Consider the following 16051-nt stretch of genomic DNA (forward strand, 5'->3'; position numbering starts at 1 on the left):
TATCGATATTTCCACGCTGACCGCTCTTCTGAACTTGCTAACTGCATGCCTCCCCCCCTCCCGCGGCCCCGCTGCACACGATTTTCTACTCATGCTCATCCCTATACTGTCCAAACCCCTTATGCAAGAGTTAACCAGCATCTTCACTCTTTCATCCCTCACGCTGTATTTCCTCCTGCCTACGACTTGAACTCTTTCAAGAGAAGGGTATCAGGACACCTCCTCCCGAAATTGACTTCTCTTTCGGCCACCTCTTTTTTTTTTTTTTTAGGAGCAGTGAGTAGCGGGCTTTTTTTTATTATTGTTTCCTTCTTTTGTGCCCTTGAGCTGCCTCCTTTGTTGTAAAAAAAAATTAAAAAAGCCCGACTTTTTCACATCAACACCTAAGACCTCGTGTACCCTAGAGTCGTCGGCTGTCATGGCCCAGAGTCGGCACAGTGTAAACGGGGCTTCAGAGATCTCGAAAGCCTTTGCCGCAGAGTCTGGCACGAATCTTTGCTTCCAAACTACCTCCTGATTTAATCCCTCTTTTTCATTTTCTCCACTTTGCTTTCTGGGCATTCTGTTTCCGCTGTAGCAGAAGGTCACTGTTCTACCCCTTAACTATCAACTGTGGTGTTATGCAGGACTCTGCTCTATCTCGCACTCTCCCTCTATCGTTCATTAATTAATGATCCTCCCAAAACAAACTGCTATATTCATTCCTACACCGACGACTACTCTGCATTAATCAAAATCTTTCAGCAAAAGACCCTTCCAAAGGAATTATAGTATTAATAAATGAAGGCTGAAAAGCGCTTGACCTTTGATCTTCCTCTCATTTATGAATGGGACAGAGGGCTTACTGTTCTTAAATACTTCAAAATCTCATTTTCTCCATTTGTCAAATCGACACAGTATTCCAAACATCAAACCCCTATTCATCGATGACATTCAGCTGTCCCCTAAACATTCTTGGTTTATCCTTAATTCAAAATCTTAACCGAAAAATTTATATATCATCTTTGGCTAAATATTTATTTTCGAGATAGGCGTTCTATAACGTCTCCATCATTTTTCCCTCTTCCCAGATCCAATCCATATACAAGGGCCTTGTCCGCCCTTATATTGAATATGCATCTCGTGTGGTTGGGTTCCACACACACACAGCCCTTTTCGACAGAGCAATATCAAAGACTGCGTTTCATCAACTTCCCATCTTACCGAGTCTTCTATCGTTTAAATTTCGCAGCAATGCTGCCTCTTTTTCTCTCTTCTATCAGTAATTACATACTGACCGTTCTGCTTGCTTGACAAATCGAGTTACCTCTGTCCCATGCAGATGATAGCTCGCAAGGAACATTTATCTAAACCAAATTTAGCACCTTTCATCCAAAAATAGTAATGCAAAATGCCCTTCTTTCATGCATTCCTATAAGACGTCCGCTTCGGTATGGCAATGATCATGATCATTTAGATTTTATGTGGAAACTGAAGGCGGAACTATCAATCGGAACTGATCGTGCTGCTGCTCCAGGGCGACAGTTCAGAATGATATTTTGTGACTATAAAGCGGACTCGTGCAAAAACACTATGTTGCTCATGTACAAATGTGTTTGATGATTAAACAGAACATAATGCAGATAGATTCTTTAGTTATCTTTAGTTATTATAGCGATATCAACGATGCTTTACTTCATGCATAATATTTACCCCATACTTGATTGGAGGTAAAGTGCATTTGTATATAATTACTGTTGCATAAACATGTTGTTACTTGCATTGTGCATTAATATTGTGCTAATTAAACCAATTTAAACCGATATTACTGCAGTTCACATGGTTAGATGTTGATCAGCAACATAATGGGTTAGTGTGATACTCCTACATTTATTTGCTTCATTGTAACATTAAATATGGGTATAGGCACAACTAGGCCCTTTTAAATTAATCGCCATATATATTTCCACAATATGACAGTATGTCATATTAAAGTTATGATAGTAAGAAATGACTGGTGCCGAGGTTTTGCTTTTGTTGAATTTCTTTGGTGAGAATAATTGGGCTTAGACACAATCAGATCACATGCCGATTCCATGTTTAACCAAATTTTGGGTGTGGTCACCATCTAGAATTTTAGTAAAAAAAAAATAAAAAAAAAATATAAAAAAAATAAAGATATTCTTCGAGACTTTTTTTTAAGGATATCTAGCCGGTCTCTTGGGTCACTGTGCAAAAGCAAATGCGCGCGCGCACACACACACACACACACACACACACGAGAGAGAGAGAGAGAGAGAGAGAGAGAGTCTGAAATTTATAGACATAAATTAAGGGATGGGGATGAGGGTGGCGGTATAAGGAGATAAGATAGGAATCGGTATATTGGAGATAGTCAACTTCATGCCAGGGCCATATATAGTCTGTGTTTGGTTGAGTAAAGACTGAGAAGTTATGCAACTTTACAATGTTTGGAATGTTTAACTAATTGTTTTTATTAACAAGTTGCTGAACGCAGTTGAGAAAATGCAGACATTAACAGGGAAAAAAAATGGAGTAGAACGTACCAAGACATCTAGGAACAGCTGGTATATACGGGTAAAGGTCACATTCATAGCTGCCGCCCCCACTACGGACAACACTGAGTGTAGTGTAGAGTGTGAGTGTAGTACACTCCCATACGATCGAAAGGAGGTGAACCGGTAGGAGTTTGAAAAGGCAGTGGCGTAGCTGGGGTGTGTGTGTGTGTGTGGGGGGGGGGGGGGTGATTAGGGACATTTCTCCCAGGGCGCAGCATCTAGGGACGCCAAATTGATGTTACATAATCACGAATGAATTTCAGAATTAAATGTTTTCCCCTCTTAAATGCACGGAGAAATTGAGATGTTCAGTGAAATAATGTACTGCCGAATGCTACTCAAGGCAAGGGCTCATGTTAAGCTTTCGACACCAGAGGACCTGCTTCGCTTCATTGTGCAGTATGGGGATGATGTATTTCCAAATCTGAGAGTTGGTCTTCAGATCTTACTGACTGTTAAAACTTATATTGTCCTACCTGAGATCATCCATGGGACAGGAAAGATTGTCAGCCTTGACTTTGCTGAGTGTGGAGAGGGAGGTTACTGACAGCATAAATTTTGAGGAACTAATCGATAAATTTGCAGCTGCAGAAGCAAGGAGAATTTATCTTTGAAGCTACATAATTACATCTAAAGCCTTACATCGAACTATTTCTTTTACTTTGTTAATTTTTTAGGTTATTATATCCAAAGCAATGTTTTATGCTTTCACAATGTTATATGTATTTGACTAATATTTTAGTACAAAATAATTTTACATTGAATTTCATATATATTTTCTTGTGTCTTGATTCTGACCTTCTCTGTTATTCATTTATATCTACTTTATTCCACTTTATTCATCCTCTTCATACCGCAAAAGTATGCCACAGGCTGCAGGTTTTCCATGTTCTAAAACTATAAACTTTACGGGAAACCATGACGGACCCCTTTGTGGTTCATACTTTGTCACAAGGTGGCCAGGAGTGGGCGGGAAAACTGACTTTGTTCGCGGGCGCTGAAAACCCTAGCTACGCCTCTGTTGAAAAGGAGCAGGAGAAAAAGGAAGATAAAGAAGAGAAGGAGGAGGAGGAGGAGGAGGAGGAGGTGGAGGAGGGGAATATGAGAAGGGACGCGAAGGAGAAACTTTCATCCGTTTGACCCGGCAAGTTATGCCACTAACTTGTGCACGTGGCCGACTAGGAGTGGGTGTTGCTATGGATGCTTGCACTAACAACACCACGGAGCTGGTGGTAGTTGATGGTGGTAGTGGTGATGATGATGGTGGTGATGATGATGATATTGATGATGATGATGGTGGTGGTGGTGGTGGTGGTGGGGTGGTGGTGAGAATGGTGGTGGTGGTAGTGGTGATGGAGGTGGTTGTGGTGGTGGTGATGTCGGTGGTGGTGATGGTGGAGGTGGTGATATTGGTGATGGTGGTGGCGGTGAAGATGGTGGTGGTGGTGGTGAGGGTGATGGTGGTTGTTGTGGTGATGGTGATGGTGGTGGTGGTAGTGGTGGTGATGGTGGTGGTGGTGGTAGTGGTGGTGGTGGTGAGGGTGGTGGCGTTTGTGGTGGTGGTGATGGTGGTGGTGGTGGTAATGGTGACGGGGGTGGTGAGCTCAACGTCCATCTGACTCTGCCCGTGCGGGTTGACCCTTGGATGGAGCGGCCCTCAGCGGGTCGCTCTTCACTGTTAGGTGAAGCCATGGAGGTAGGTTTAGGAGGAGGCAGCGCGCGGTGGGAAAAAGTGAAGTAGAGTCCGCCATCTTGGGACTGGCAAGAAGCAGGTTGTCGGCCGCTCCCAGCCTCACCTAGGCTTAGCTTTGACCTGACTGCGCCCTACCTAGACCTCACTGTAGACATGAATCACTGCATTCAGTCATTCGTCAGTCAATGGACTGTGTGTGGACGTGCCTCGCGGGCTGCTCACGATGCCAGTGTCCTGTGCTGCATACGGCTGCAGCGCGAGGTTTGATAAGGAAAAATACCCTACACTTACATTTCACAACTAAGTAATATTAGGTGTAATCTAAAACTAAACTGAGGTGAAGATAAACTACGCAGTAACTGATAAATGGAGTAAGATTTCATTATTAAACTACAGACTTCAGCCTACTGAGTGTGGTGTTATAGCTTCTTATTAGGTATTATGGAATGAAATCTTCTTAAAAGTAGTTGTCTTAGCAATGGTGAATATAGATAAAAAAAATAAACTTCTATCGTCAATATAGGCATTCCTTAACACTTATTATAAAATCTTAGTTATATGCGACAAGTGAAAGTTGATCCTTCACTCACTAGTTAAAGTAAAGGATAGAGGAAACTTGGTATATCCTTCTGATGGTGTTATTGATATTTGTATCACTTCAGAAAAACTGTTCAGAGAAAGAGTGTCAAGCAACAATTTAGGGCAGGGGGCTATTAGTAAGTTAGTTATTTCAGTGCTGGCTTATTGCAACCAAAAGAACATATTCCCCACCATAACTAATCACATGTATATGACACAGACCTTCAGGAAAACCACCTGCGTCTGTTAGTTTTAAGGCAGTTGCTGAAACATATTTGCAGGTACGGTTTAAGTATGATGCTACACAGATAACTAATAAATTAGCAAGTAATGTTAAGGTAAGGAGCCGTCAGTTGTACACCAAACTTATTCATATCAGTGGCCAATAAATACAAACCAAACCTACTTTCAATTTCTCTTGTTAAATTTAGGATGGAATGATTTTATAATTATGTACTTTACAATTAACTAATAAATCAGGTATTATTAGTTGTGCTATGAACATTTATTATCCACAAAAAAATATAAAATCAGGGTTTAGGTTACTTGAAAAATGGTCGTTAATGCATGTACGGATATTTGTATTTCTAGTATGTAGCTCATCGCACTGAAAATACTTATTTTCGCGCATGAGTACTTGTTTTAATACAATTAAATATTAATTTGAAAAGTACTTGAAATAATAATAAAAATGTTTTAGTCTAGAAGCAAGAAAGAAAAAGTTGTAGTACCTTAACAGATAGCGAAACAATTGATAAAAAAAATTAATAAAGCTACTGATACTAAGGGTTGGCGCGGCCATCCTGCCAGTCCTGGGCGTTGGCCAGCACGGGCAAACTGGCTTCACTTTCCTGGGACACCTCACCCAGCTCGCGCCGTCTCCTCCTAATCCTACCTCCATGGGTGAAGCAAGGTGGGTAGGGGGGCGGAGCTTATCCCGTGGGCGGAGCTAGCAATTCCACCCAAAACATTGCATTTCTCGCTCCCAGATCGTCCGCGTAAATGAGCTTGTATGCCATAATTCTTCCATATACCATATAATTTTAGTTATTCAACTGCTGCAGTATATGCACTAAAGATGTATGTACACGTTTTAATAGAAAAACACCAGCATTTCCTTGTCTTTATTCCGTAGAAGCTGAGAAGAAATGTTCCACACGCGCCTTGATCCCTCACGCTTCCTCTGTATAATGTTCATTATATATCGACCATGGTCTTACTTTTAATGTAGAAGCATGTACAGCCTTCTAGGTAGAGCGTCTCAGATTTGATCAAAACTCACTACGAGTAAACAGAAGGAAGTATTGGGGCAGGAAGGAAAAAAAATTCCCATACGCAAATAGTCTATATTTGACTCAACGTCAACCAATTGTGTTACACAGTCATGCATGTCATTGTTAGATGTATATTAATCAGTCAATGGAGAAAATGCAACATACAGGTCAGGCACCAATTACTCAGAGGGGTTGGTTACATGTTTTTAGGGAGAGAAACGGTTGTGGAGTGGCGGAGAGGGCTTGATCACCAGAGATGAAAAAATGAGTGAAGTAAATAATAGAAGATGAGAGAGAGAGAGAGAGAGAGAGAGAGAGAGAGAGAGAGAGAGAGAGAGAGAATATGAGAATGAGAGAGAATGAAGATAAATGAGAATGATAATGAGAATAAGAATGAGAGAGGTAATGAATGAGAATGAGAGAATGAAAATGAGAGAGAATGAGAATAAGAGAATGCGAATGAGAGAGAATGAGAATGAGAGAGGTAGGAATGTGAGTTTCGGTCCGAGTACTACTCGCTTTATTCGGTTCTTGGATTTGAGTGAGTACTACTCAGTTAACTTCAGTTACTTGATCGTTTTAATCCCCCCAAAATATGGGAGATTTAATTAATCGATCGATCGATGATGGATTAATAAAGCAAGGATGATGAATTTGGCAAGTCACATTATAGATCATCAGCCTGGGAAATAAAACTTAACTGCAGTTAAAAATTATATATATATATATATATATATATATATATATATATATATATATATATATATATATATATATATATATATATATATATATATACACGCAACACTGGTGGCGCGGAATATGGTTGTGTATTGATTAGCTGCCTCATATATCGACAGATGTCTTATAATCTGTGGTCCTAGAGCCTTCTGTTTTATTTCGAGCATGAATGATCGAAGTACTGTACGTAGCTCTTTGAAAATAAGAAGGAAAATTAATATTGTTTGAATTTCAGATGGGATGTTAGACATTATCTTATTAAAGTCATTTGTCCTCAGACGAATATGAACAATTTTCATCTCTTTCAGCCCTTTGACCTCCCCCCCTAGCCTCTTGACCATCCCTGTACGACCTGGTGCCCGCCTAGCTGTCGCCTGAGTAATCATTCAGAACTCGGTTTACTCGGTTTTGAAGAGTAATCAAAACCGAATTACTCGGTTTGCAGAAAGTACTCGGTTCCCACATCACTAGAGAGAGAATAAGAGTGAGAATGAAAGAGAATGACAATGAGAGAGATAGAGAATTAGAATGAGAGACTGAATAAGAATAAGAAAAAGGAGTTTCGTTTTAGTCGGCGCAATGTCTGTGGTCATATGCCGGAGAGACAGAAGGGGAAGGAATTATAGAAGGGAACAATCCCAGGAGACGGGACACAACCCCCGATTAACACCTGGTACCCATTTACTGCTGGGTGGATAGGGGCGTAGGGTATCGGAAAAGCCGCCAAAATTTTTCCACTCCGCCCGGGAAGCGAACCCGGGCTCTCTCGGTTGTGAATCGAGTGTGCTAACCACTGCACCACGAAGCCCCCTAATATGAATAAGAATGAGAGAGAATGAGAATGAGAGAAAAATAATGATAGAGAATGAAAATGAGAGAGAGAGGTAATGAGAATGATAATGAGAGAGAGAGAGAGAGAGAGAGAGAGAGAGAGAGAGAGAGAGAGAGAGAGAGAGAGAGAGAGAGAGAGAGAGAGAGAGAGAGAGAGAGAGAAAGAATGAGAAAGAGGGAATAAGAATAAGAATGAGAGAGGATGAGAATGAGAGATCGAGAGAAAAAATGAGAATGAGTGAGAGAATGAGATGAGGGAGAATGAGAATGAGCGAATGAGAATGAGAGAGGTAAAGAGAATGAGAATGGGGGAGAGAATGAGAGACAGAATGAGACAGAGCGAATGAGAATGAGATTGAGAGAATGAGAATGAAAGAATGAGAATGAGAGAATGTGAGAAAGAATGTAAGAGAGAGAGAGAGAGAGAGAGAGAGAGAGAGAGAGAGAGAGAGAGAGAGAGAGAGAGAGAGAGAGAATGTGGTTGAAGGCGACTTGGTCCTACCAATTGCACTTATTTCACATGTTTTGGAAAATAGCTTTGTGCTCATAGCATTTCTGATAGCACCCAAAGACCTCTACATTCCAGATCTGTTTGTGTGTAAAAGCCATGGAAAATGAATTACAGATGATTTCCTTAAAATTACTACTAGGCAATCATTTGCATTCTTTTGTGTCGCTCTTTTTCTAGCCCAGTTTTCTCGCCTCTTATGTATTATTATAATCATTCTTCTTCTTCTTCTTCTTGTTATTATTATTATTATTTTTTTTTATTATCATATGTTATCACAAAAAATTCAAAATAATAATAATAATAATAATAATAATATTAAGAAACATAATAACAATAATATAACTGCGGTATGTTAAAGATTATGGTAACAAGATAATACATAAGCATCGATTCTCTCTCTCTCTCTCTCTCTCTCTCTCTCTCTCTCTGAGTGAATGTTTGGGAGTGTGTGTGTGTGTGTGTGTGTGTGGGGGCTGTCTGAGTGTGTTATCCTCCTCTTTCTCGCTTATTTTTTTATTACCCTTTTTCAGTATGATCAGGCGCTTCCGCCCATCATATCATCTATTGTCTAAGGCCGAATAGGAGATCAGAGAGAGAGAGAGAGTTATTTCTTGGTTCCAGGGCTCGTACTTATAAAAAAATATGTGTCGCTTATGTGAGACATAAATCAAGAAAATGGCGGACACCGAGACGTAAGGGATGCATAACCCTTAGGTTTCAACTAAGCGGAACCTAAACTGACTCACCAGCTACGCACTGGGTGGAGGTAACATTGCATTCCTTAGGTCGACCTAAGCGAAGCATGAGTGTAGCATGTCACGGTTATCGTTCTTACTAGATGTTTCTAATACAACAGTTTTGGAATTGAGATTGAAAGACCAGAGAATAATTGCAACTCGGCATGACAACTTAGTAACAATTTTTTTATTGAGTAACTACATGTTGTTTAAAGAAATTATGGCATGGAATGGTATATTTTATAATTACGAAAGAGCAGCCGGTCTATGGTGATTAGATGAAGTTAGATTTAGAACTGGCAATAACAGATTGTTTGTATATATATATATATATATATATATATATATATATCTATATATATATATATATATATATATATATGTATATATATATATATATATATATATATATATACATATATATATAACACATCTCGAATAAGTTTTATTGATGCAAATCACCAGTATAAATATTATGAAAAATCTATCTTAATTTTGGAGTCAGTGCTAATTATGTTTAGGGGATTAGTATGTATATTTAGTCATTAGTCTCTTCAAGTTAATTTTTCTTAATACTTTTTTTTTTTAGAATTAGTTATCTACCATTTTATATATTTGTATTGTCTAAATTATTAAATTATGTGGGAACTGTGTTACATAATTTTTCTGTATGGTCTGAGCGTATCCAATAAATTTCATTCAATTCAATTCATGTCATTCACACACACACACACACACACACACACACACACACACACACACACAAGGATACCCATTGTATTTTTGTATTTGTGATCTTCTGTATATATTTTTCCTTTATTTAATGCCTGCATTGGCGTAGATATGCAAAGATTATAAAATCACATTGACAATAATTTTCCAAATTAGGTGATCTGTCCGTAAACCACTACATCAAATAGTATATTAACCACAAACACTGCATTTCTGCCTTACTGAATATTAAAGTATAGGAAGTGCCGGGCGAGTTTATTTTTTTAAATGAATCAGTAATGTTGCACTTAAAAACAACTGAAAGTGGGAGTTTATCCCACTCTAATGCTCCAATATTAATGAATGTCTTTTTACAGCAAATGAGGCAGCTCAAGGGTGGAAATTAAAATCAGCAACAAAAAAAGTCAGCTAGGCGATGCTAAAAAAAAAAAAAAAGAACTAGAGGCGAAAAGATGAGTCAGTTACGGGTGGAGATGTGCCTTGATACTATCCTCTTGAAAGAGTTCATGTTATAGACAGGAGGAAATACAAACGATGGAAGGCTGTTCCAGAGTTTACCAGCAGAAGAGATGCTTGTGAATTCATGCATAAGGGAAGTGAATAGTATAGGGGAGAGCAAGAGTGGAAAGTCGTGTGCAGCGGGGCCGCGGAAGGGGTGGAGACATTCAGTTAGCAAGTTCAGAAGAACAGTCAGCATTAAAATATCTTCTGAAGATTGAAGAAGCAACAATGCGGCGGAATTTAAAAAAAATAGAAAACTGCGTAAGAAGAGGGGAGTTAATTAGACGAAGAGTCCTTGACTCCACTCTGTCTAGCTGAGCTGCATGTGTGGAGCCCCTCCACACCTGCGATGCATACTCTATACGAGGACGTACAAGGCCCCTGTATATGGATAGCATCTGGGAAGGGGACAAGAACTGGTGGAGACGACACAGAACTTCCAATCTCGAGGAGGCTGATTTAGCGAGAGATGAGAGTTTCTAGATAAGATCTTGTGTTAAGGATAGACTGAGAAAGTTTACTGTAGAAAAAGGGGACAGCTGTGTGTTGTCGAAGAATAGGGGATTGGAAAAACTGAGTTTTTGAAGCATTGAAGGAAACCAAGTTCCTTCTGCCCCAATCGGAAATGTGAGCTAGATAGCAGGGTTTTAAGCGTTCTGGAGCGTTCCGCCAAGAATATTGTAATTGCTGTAGGCAGGGTCATCTGTTATATGGTGTTGAGTAATGGAGAGTCATCAGCGTTGTAATGGATAGGGCAATTTGCTATGGAAAGAGCATTAATGAACATCAATGAGTGGGAGATAAAACGGACCCTTCTGGACACCACTGTTAATACGTAACAGGTTTAGGGGAAGAACAGTGACCGTCTACCTCATCAGCGATAGATCGGCCGGAAAGGAAACTGGAGATAAAAGTACAAAGAAAGGGATAGAATCCGTAGGAGGGTATTTTAGCAAACAAAGACTTGTGCTAGACTGTCAAATGCTTTGAAGATGTCTATGACAAAAGAAAGTTTCACCGAAACGGCTAAGAGTGACCAGGAGTCAGTCAGGAAGGCAAGAAGGTCACCAGTAGAACGCCCCTTGAGGAATTCATATTAGCGATTAGATAGAAGGGTCCCGGTTAAGGATTGATTAAAAAACTTTAGAAAGACAGAAAGCAAAGTTATAGGACGGTAGTTTGAGGGATTGGAGCAGTCACCCCTCTTAACCCGTGGGCTTCGGCTATGGGAAAGCCGAGAAGCGGCCGAGAAACGGCAACCTTACACTGCATTTTGAGACTAAGAAAAGAGCATGGAACGTTTATCAGAGTATTCCTTTCATAACCATAAAGCCGTTAAAAATATTTACTTAAGACTCAAACTCCATTCTTTTTGGGTGGTGTTTGTTACAAAATAAACAGTCTCGTGACACGTGGGATCTAGCCGAGAGTCGCTTGTTGTCTACTTTAGAGAATTTGACAAGTGATTACTGTATGGATAGCTAATTCAGTCTGTCATGATCTTACAGCACCACCTATGACAAATAAGCCCACCTCAAGATCAATTACCCACCACAAAGACCCAGTTCATGCATGGTGGGTTGCTCTATGCCGCCATCGCCTACAATTAGCTCTAATTAGGCGTTTTGAGCCGAGCCCAAAACTGGGTCCGCCGTTTCAGCGGACCGACTCGCGGGATCCCAAAAATGGGTCCACCGACGCTGCCGGGTTAAGCACAGGCTATTATATAGGCGTACTTCCACCAGAAAGGAAAGGTTGATGTTGAAAGGCAGAGACTAAAGTTTTAAGGACAATAGGACTCTCTCTCTCTCTCTCTCCACTGAAGGAAGTGAGTGTTTATTTTTTCGAAAGAAATTAGCATATATATAGTTACTGTGCATGGACTCATAGTCTAATAACGATAACAGTATATATATTGGCAAAACTATATTAAAAAAAAAATCAGACATGAAGAATAATCTAATAGATAAGTTAATAGAATTATGGAGCCGAACGGGAGGATGGAAACATCAGGCAGGACAAAATAGCGGGAAGACGGACATGCAGCGACTCGCACAGCCGGGCACAACACTACACAGCCAAGTATGGCGGGCGAGCGTGTCCCTTAAGCGCCGGCACTGGGAATCCAAGCGGTACTAATACCGGAAATGGTACCGTTAGTCTTCCAATACTCTGAGCGGGGCCCAGTACCGATAGTGTCATGAGCACTCGGCACTGATCAGTACCGATTTGTAATGATTCCACTCGGCACTCGGTACCGGTACCGAGTGCTCATGACACTATCGGTTGTCATTGAGCGGCTTCTGGGGCCTCCTATATGGGCTAGCTCATCCCTGGCCTTCACAGGGCACGGGATGAGCTGTCTGGCTGTGCTGCGTCGCCACGCCGCGTACAGTATGAGGAGTAGAGTGGAACAATGAGGAAACTCCATCAGAGCCCGGCCTATATATGTGGATCTATGCGGCGGGAATGGCTGAGCCTTCTTTTTTCGTGTAGATTGTGTAGAAGTGTGCCGTGCACACGCATATATAATTATAAGCTGTCAATTATTCAAGCGTCTATGTATCTCGGTTGATCTCGTTCGTTTACTTGTCCTGTTTTTTTATATATATATATATATATATATATATATATATATATATATATATATATATATATATATATATATATATATATATATATATATATATATATATATATATATATAAAACTATTATTATTATTATTATTATTATTATTATTATTATTATTATATTTTCCAAAAAGAATAAAAGAGGAAACTTTATTCTGTAATTTGTACATTAAAACACACACACACACACACACACACACATATATATATATATATATATAATATATATATATATATATATATATATATATATATATATATATATATATATATATATATATATATATATATATATATATATATATATATATATATATATATATATATATATATATATATATATATATATATATATATATATATATATATATATATATATATATATATATATATATATATATATATATATATATATATATATATAATATATATATATATATATATATACATATATATACATATATATATATATATATATATATATATATATATATATATATATATATATATATATATATATAAATTTGTCCCTTATCCTGCAGTGAATTAAATTTGTTTTAGTGTACCAATGAGTTCCTCCAAAAAAAAAAAAAAAAAAAGTAGCTTAATGTTATCTAATACATTAATGTGTCTCAACACTTTACAAAGAATTTTTCATTTGTTTTTTTATTTACCAAAGCACTGCTAATACAAATTACATCAAGTGTAAGTAAACTCAAGAGCAAATATTTTCTCATACTCCAGCTTCTCTTCCACATTCATTTCACAAATGAAGCTAATGAAGCTCCTCTTGTAACCTAACATATTTTAGAATTACAATATGGAGGACAGGCTGGGATGGGAAAAAATAGTAACCCAGAGACTCAGAGACTGGCCTACAATGTCTGCCTAATAAATAATACTCGTAGGTAAAGTGGGGAGCATACGATATTGCTGGGCGTTGCATTGTTGCTCATTTCCGCCTCCTTGACCTTTTGAGCCTGTGGTGGACTTCTATCCACTAGCCCGGGGACACATGGCCCTATGCCGTGCGGATTCCCACAATCTACCTTCCCCAAGTTTCCCCAGGTTCCCTTTTATCGACCAACCCGAAAGGAAGGATGAACAGAAGCAATAGCTGGGTGGGCTGTGCGCCGAAGGCACCTAATCGAACTGGTGTCCCGAGTGGTAGGCGGTCGGAGGAGCAGAGGCTGAAGTGTAAAGCGAGAAAGCCCATTTTAACTCTCACTCTGCCCGGGAATAGAACCCAAAATCTGTATTCAACAGAGAAATTTCGGTTGCGAGCCGAGTGCCTAGTGCCCCCACAAAAATTATTTTCTAGATCCGCCACTGAGAGAAATGTATTGATTTCGACTGTTCCAGAGCACAGTGGTTCTCTTGTTTCAAGCGGCAAGAAAAACAGACAAAATGATGATATTATCAAGCCAGAAAGTGTAATTTCCTATAAGACTATCCACCTCTCAGAAAAACAAAACAAAATGGTATAAAAAGCTAGCTATTGAATTGTTTACTGGTATCACAGTGGTAAATGCATGGTTTTAGCATAAAAAAATATTACCCCAAAAGCAATGTCAACCAGAGAGTTCAGATTATCCTTAGTGTTTTCACTGACAGATCACCCAGCTGAAGAAGCTCTAAGACTTGGAAGAAGTTCATGTAATGTGACGGGAAGAAGAACCCTGCATTCTCTAGTGGAACTAGATGGACCAAAGCGACAAACAAGAAAAAGATGTCGTGGATGTTACGAGAAAATTTATTTGAATGAAGGCTATGCTGAAGCAAGAAACAAGGCAAGAAGAGTCTCGACATACTGTGACCACTGTGATGATAAGCCACATCTTTGTCTTCCTTGCTTTACTGAGAAATATAGTGAAGAATAGTGTGTTTCAGGTACTAAGTCATGTCAATCATTATTAAATGAAAAAGAAAATTCTTTGTTATAATAAAAAAAACTTGAAAATGATGTTACTTTGGTGAATAATAGTGTGTTACAGGTACTAAGTCATGTCAATCATTATTATGTGAAAAAGAAAATTCTTTGTTATAATAACAAAAAAAACATGAAAATGATGTTACTTTGGTGTAGAATAGTGTGTTTCAGGCAGTAAATCATGTCAATCATTATCATGTGAAAAAGAAAATTCAGTTATAATAGTGTGTTTCAGGTACTAAGTCATGTCAATCATTATTATGTGAAAAAGTAAATTCTTTCAGTTATAATAAAAAAAAAACATGAAAATGATGTTACTTTGGTGTAGAATAGTGTGTTTCAGGTACTAAGTCATCTCAATCATTTTTATGCGAAAAAGAAAACTCTTTCAGTTATAATAGTGTGTTTCAGGTACTAAGTCATGTCAGTCATTATTATGTAAAAAGGAAATTCTTTTTGTTAAAAACAAACAAAAAATATGTTGATTTGATATTTCTAAGACATATTTTATATTTTTGTGTCAGCAATTTTTCTTGCAGTTTATTAATATACTTTGGATGGCAGTGATATGTGAGTGTTTCATTTAAGCCTTTGTGACCAAGAAAAAGAAAAAAAAACATTCTAGTTACATTTTAGCCTATAAAAGGGATAGAAAATATGCTAATTATGAAGTTCTTACTTTTTTTTTCGGCCACCGGTGGACCAGTATGTACCAGAACATAATCTTATATGGCACACTGATGAACCAACACGCGGGTAACGTGTTTATAGTGAGTGAGTGAGTGAGTGAGTGGTCGTGGTCGTGATGGGATGTGTTGCGTCTTGCGCCACGCGGGAAATGCTGTGTCGACATGGCTGTCAGGGCCGAGGGCGTGAGGGCTTTGTGTTACGTTTGTGAGGATTTCACAGGCGAGAAGTGGATTGGATGTTGTTTGTGTCCTAAGTGGTGTCATGTGAAGTGTGCTCATTCTCCATAAGGCATCTCTGGCCACCAATATTGCGGAAAAATTAGATGAATTCAAGCAAAAATTATCTAAAGAAATATATGTGGTTAAAGATGAGGTTGAATTAAGGGCTGAGAAGGTGCAGAAGCTGTGATCAGTCGCTGACACACTTCGTGCAGACAAAGACTAACATCGTAATTGTTGACGTCCCTCGCAGAGCGCTGCACTAGCAGTGGAGCGGGGCCTGAAACCTCATCAACGGTAACGGTAAACGTTAACGGTAAACGATAACGGTCATTAACAACTCAACCAAGGTAGATAGCAATACAGAATCCCTCTGGGTAGAAACAATAGGTACGAAGGAGAAGCTTGTCATAGGAGTACTTTA

At 38.8% G+C, this 16051-nt stretch overlaps 1 protein-coding gene across 1 annotated transcript; it reads left to right on the plus strand.

The window, feature by feature from the left end:
* Window positions 1-12197: 12197 nt before the first annotated feature.
* LOC127003890 (uncharacterized) lies at window positions 12198-14669 on the plus strand. Its single transcript, XM_050870995.1, has 3 exons — window positions 12198-12289; window positions 14111-14262; window positions 14356-14669. The coding sequence occupies exons 1-3, from the start codon at window positions 12198-12200 to the stop codon at window positions 14667-14669; spliced, it is 558 nt and encodes a 185-aa protein (XP_050726952.1).
* The last annotated feature ends 1382 nt before the right edge of the window (window positions 14670-16051 follow it).

This window comes from Eriocheir sinensis, chromosome 26 (assembly GCF_024679095.1).
Source record: "Eriocheir sinensis breed Jianghai 21 chromosome 26, ASM2467909v1, whole genome shotgun sequence".
NCBI lineage: Eukaryota > Metazoa > Arthropoda > Malacostraca > Decapoda > Varunidae > Eriocheir > Eriocheir sinensis.